We start from the raw sequence: 5,000 nt of genomic DNA, 5'->3' as shown, positions 1-5,000 counted from the left end.
AACCAAGGTCTCGCCATAGTACTTTGCAATTTTTCAAATTGCTTCGTTAAGGTTTGTTGTAAATTGGTCATGGAACTGGTGATCATACTACCAAATTTTAACAACTCACTTTGTTCCGGCGTTTCAACGCTGGAAGGCTTTGCCGGCGGCCTTGACGTTAAGTTCACATTCGCGACATTTGTAGCGCCGCAGTTTGGCACCGGTAATGTCCCTTTTTCGGGTAAGGGAACCTCGTTCCTGGTTTCAGATTGCTTTTTCCTTTCCGCTTTCGGTATCTGTGAAGGGATTTGTGTGAAAGATTTCGGATGGAGTTCCTTCTGTGCGTGCCATGATTTGGTAAATGTGATTCCAGGCACGGCGGCGCCGCACCAAGGAAAAAGGTGTCATAGAACCTTCACGAGGTTCGAAAGAAATTTGACAATGTTGTCCAAAAAAACTTTGGCAAGAAGGGATTGTTTGCTTCTGCGAAGCAAAATTGAAGTTCGTATTTTTCTTACTGCAGAAAAACTCTTCGTAGAATAACACGACTGTATAGGTGTTCACAGGGAACGTGCACTAAAGTTGCGCAGGTCCGTTGCTATCTCATGTGACTTCTAAAGGTGGTGACGTAGAAGAACCAAGGCTATTTGTAGATATTTTTTCTACTACTTTTTTTCAAGTTTCGTGTTATTTAGCTGCGTTGGTTTCCTTTAATAAAGGGTAAATTCGTAAGGAAAGTGGGTCGAAACATTTTTGGAATATTTTTCCCCACTCTAAAAATGCGTTCACAACAGTGGCCATGTATTCTGTTTTCGTCATAAGCCTCTTTTACCACCTTAGCAAATGTAAGCACTTAATTCAAATAATTCGTAAAGAAGGTAGTTTCGTTCATTATGCACTGTTCGAAGCTGACACGAAGCGCAGCTTTCGTGTTCGTTTTTGATCTTCGAATCAAATTACCCTATTAGTTTCATGCGTTCGGTTCAACCAATTTAAGGACTGAAGCTTTTCGTTTCCCAGTCTTTTGTTTGTAATCACGAATTTAACGTGGTCATGTAGAAGCATGCGACTTCAAGGGCAATCAAAACGGTGTTGGAGAAAGCTTCGTTCCCTTCCTTTTTACTTCGGCATTCTATCCACGAAAACTGCACGCAAAATAGTTCGTGATGCACAACAATCATTTGATTAAAGAGTCTCTGTCTACCAAGATGTACCGCGCGCAGGCATGCAGGTTTCGTATGGCATGAATCCTCCATTTTTTCTGTCGGTGGGTGGTTCTTTCGTTAAATAATTCGTTATCGGAGACATCCATAGGGATTTGTTCTTACTTAGTGCTTCTTATTACAGCTAGTACCTTATCGTTGTTTATTAGGGATGAGATATTTTGTCGTTAATTGCAATTCGCAACATGTATTCTTGAGAGAAGTGATCCTCGCCCTTAACTGGAAATTTGAAACAATGGTCTTCCATAGACACCTGAAAAATTCATGTCTCTTCAAAGGGATTCGAACACCCGATCTCTGCAATGCCAGTGGGATGCTCTTCCAGCTGAGGTATAGAGCGAATGCATAAATGGTAGACAAAAATGTATTATTTTCTTTATGTGCTAGATAGACTCACTACCCTTGCTCTCAAGCAACATTTCTTCTGTATTTTGTCCGTGCAAACGGGGCTAGTGAGTCTAATTAGCACATAAATAAAAAAACATTTTTTTGGCCGCCATTTATGCATTCGGTGTGTGAAGCCACACAGATGGGAGCAGGTTAATTTGTTGGGCTCATGTTTTCATGTGAAAGGACTTGACGAATGAAATAAATTATTAGGAATTATAAGATTATTCTTACAGAGTCAGAGATGTATACAATCTTTAAGATGTCAGCTACTGCTAGTAGACCTCGTGGAAGCTCTTGTGGAGTCATAAGGCGAGTTCACACTAAGACCCAAGTAGGCCTTAAGTACCTTAAAAGCTCAAGTGAACTTGAGACGGTCGATGCTTACTTTTAAAGATAAGCGTTCATACTAAATTGTAAAGTATGCTACTTGCGGGATCGCTTGTCAATCAAACTACGCGGCAAAACCCGGCAAAGCAAATAGCAAGACTTTCAAACTTTCACTATGCGCCCTCGAAACGTTCGAATAGCATGCCTTATTTTGATTTTTACTTCTCTACTCTTGCGACAGCGGTCTTTCGCGCTTCAACAAATGTATTGCTTTGCTTTGATGGAGGAAGCCTTTAGAATTAGCCGGAGAAATCGTCTGATGTTGCTTATGTGTATGGCAGGAGTTTCACACCAAAAAAGACCACAACTGAGAAGAAGAGCTTGGGTTTGGCCTCGACCACAGAACTGGTTTCGCCTTCTAATAGCTAATCCAGCACTGCATTTTCTTTGGAAGGAACATTTTCGTGTCACTCATGAAACATTTGAATACCTTTGTGACCTTGTAAGAGTAGATCTGCAAAAACAACAGACGCGGATGCGAGCGCCGATTAGCGTAGAAGAAAGGGTTGGTTTAGCATTATGGCGGCTTGCAACCGGCAACAGTTATAGAAGCTGTGGATTACAATTTGGATACGGAAAGTCTACAGCGAAATATATCTGCAATGAATTCGAGCGCGCTCTTCTTCGAATGAAGGATCAATTCATAAAATTTCCCTTGACAAGGCACGAAATTACAGATAAGGTTGACGAGTTTGAAGAAACTTATGGCATACCTCAAATTGTGGGAGCCATAGATGGTTGCCACATAGAGATAAATGCTCCACCGCGAAATCACGAAGATTATTATAATCGCAAGCAGCATTATAGTGTTATACTTCAAGGCATAGTTGATTCTAGTCTAAAATTTATTCATGCTACGGTTGGCTATCCGGGCAGCATACATGATGCTCGCGTTCTTAGATTAAGTGGACTATACGATATGGCACAAAATGAACAAATTCTTTCTGGTCCGACTAGAGATATCAATGGAGTAGAAATCGGCCCTCTTCTCGCTGGAGACAGCGCATATCCCCTCACCAGCTGGCTTATGAAACCATTCCCAGACAGGGGACGCTTAACTCCTGAACAAAGAAAATTTAACAAAAAATTCAGCGCCCTACGATGTGTGGTGGAGCGTGCGTTTGGCATGTTAAAATCACGGTGGCGAATTGTTATGAAAAAAATTGAGCAGAAAACATCAACGTTAACGGAAACTGTTGTTGCATCATGCGTTTTGCATAACATCTGTATTGAGAGAGGAGACTTGTATGATGATTACTGTGACTCTGACGATGACTCAGACGATGAAGATGAAGACAGAATTGTATTTGAAACTGGCACTGATGTAAGAGATGCTTTAAAAGACTTTGTGTGGGAAAATTTGTAACACCACATTTTCCAACTATAGCTTTTATCTGCTGTTGATCGCTTTGTGTAGCAAAAAATGTCATTCAACATAACAATTGAACAGTAACTATTACATCGATATATATAGATATATAATAAGAATTACCGCTATATATTTTTCTAAGAAACACATGCATTAATCTACTTTGATGTCAAATCTTTAAAAATGTCCTTAAACCCTGCGAGGATTGCATTTGTTTGCTCCATCTGATTCCTCTGCGATTCTCGAAGCATTTCTGTGGAACGTTCAAATCGTATACTATCTTGCTCTAAGCTTCGTTCCATGAGCTGAAGAAAACTTGTTTGCCACTCAGTTTGCGGCAAATCACGTCCCTTCTTTCCTTTGCGGGCAGATTTCGCTGACTTATCGGTTGCCTTTCGTTTCATTCCCGTCGCGGTTGGTTGCTCGTCGTCTAGGTTTTCCTCTGTGTCGTTACCGCTTTCTTGCAATGTAGGCGAGGCTGAGGAATTGCTGCTATCTTCGGAAGCAAACGTAGAAGATCCTTCGATAGCCATTTTAGATGGGTCAACGCTATCGCGATGACCCATCACGTCATCTAAAAAATCAAAGTACGGAAACCCCTCTTTGATTTTCTTAAACCCCGCTTCACCGGTCGACTGAGACCGTTGCTTTAAAAGCTTGTACTCGTATTCGAGATTCTGGATACGTTTCTTTACCTGGGGTAAAGTTCTTTCACTGTCTGGGTACTTTTCCTTGTATGCAACGAAAATATCGTTCCATATATTCACCCTGTCCTTGTTGGACGCACTGCGGAGCTTGTCGTACATCGGCCCCCATAGTTCTAACGTATCACGAGTTTCTTCTTCTGTCCAGTCAGAAGCCTTGGACTTCTTCTTTCCCTCCGAACTGGTTTTGGTGGCCCGGCGCGAGCTCTCTGAAGTCCCAGGACTTGGCGATGGGGTTCGCGTTGTTATTGGCGAGTTGCATTGTGGTGGACTGTCGCTCGGCGGTTGAAACACACTAGCAGGACGGTAGAAGGTCTGGCTGTTAGGTGAAAAAGGAAAGAGCGGCTGTCCACTAAAATGCATTTGTGGCATTTGTTGCTGGTTAATCGGTACTTCTCCGGCAAATCTTTGGTTTAAGTTGTTGCTATTGAATAGAAAGCATGCTTGTGATAAAGAGCTATTAGGATTTTACAATAGGTAAAACATTACTAGTACAACAAAAAAGGCGCTCTTAAACTGGTTTAATAAATAGATAAAACTGCACATACATAAGGCATACGTCCAGAGAATCGTCGTCGTCTACTCGAAGTTGTTGGTGAGAGAAGAAACGATGTCAGCTTCCGTTGTGATCCATGTTTTTGCTTCGCCAAGAAGGTTTGCGTGCACTAGCTTTTCCCGCCGTATAGTTGATTGACGTGTTATCGCTTTCGAGTGTTTTGATAGTGTGTAAGCACGCATTCGAGCACGGTAAAACTAGACTTGAGAGCGTACTTCGGCTTCTTTGAGGATAGGTCGTTTCCAAGGTTACAAAGTAAGGTACTTAAACCAAAATAACCCCCGTTCACACTCCAAGTATACTTAAGGAAAAACTTAAGGCGTACTTATGTACCTAGTATGAACTCGCCTATTAACCTTGTTATGCCTATAGTCAGTGGTTATTAATTTTAG

The 5,000-nt window shown here is 41.6% G+C and overlaps 2 protein-coding genes across 2 annotated transcripts; one reads left to right on the top strand and one right to left on the bottom strand.

Annotated features, from left to right (window-relative positions):
* Positions 1 to 2,253: 2,253 nt before the first annotated feature.
* LOC138040156 (uncharacterized) lies at positions 2,254 to 3,345 on the top strand. Its single transcript, XM_068885935.1, has one exon. The coding sequence runs from the start codon at positions 2,254 to 2,256 to the stop codon at positions 3,343 to 3,345; it is 1,092 nt and encodes a 363-aa protein (XP_068742036.1).
* Positions 3,346 to 3,506: 161 nt separating this feature from the next.
* On the bottom strand, positions 3,507 to 4,415 carry LOC138040155 (myb/SANT-like DNA-binding domain-containing protein 1). The gene has a single exon (XM_068885933.1). The coding sequence runs from the start codon at positions 4,413 to 4,415 to the stop codon at positions 3,507 to 3,509; it is 909 nt and encodes a 302-aa protein (XP_068742034.1).
* Between the last annotated feature and the right edge of the window lie 585 nt (positions 4,416 to 5,000).

Source organism: Montipora capricornis, chromosome 3, assembly GCF_036669925.1.
Source record: "Montipora capricornis isolate CH-2021 chromosome 3, ASM3666992v2, whole genome shotgun sequence".
Classification (NCBI taxonomy): Eukaryota; Metazoa; Cnidaria; class Anthozoa; order Scleractinia; family Acroporidae; genus Montipora; species Montipora capricornis.
Note: the sequence above shows the minus strand (reverse complement) of the source record. Positions and strands in the feature narration are given on the sequence as shown.

Excerpts from the sequence above, each read along its gene's own strand:
- LOC138040156 (XM_068885935.1), top strand. The coding sequence starts at position 2,254 with ATGGCAGGAGTTTCACACCAAAAAAGACCACAACTGAGAAGAAGAGCT.
- LOC138040155 (XM_068885933.1), bottom strand. The coding sequence starts at position 4,415 with ATGCATTTTAGTGGACAGCCGCTCTTTCCTTTTTCACCTAACAGCCAG.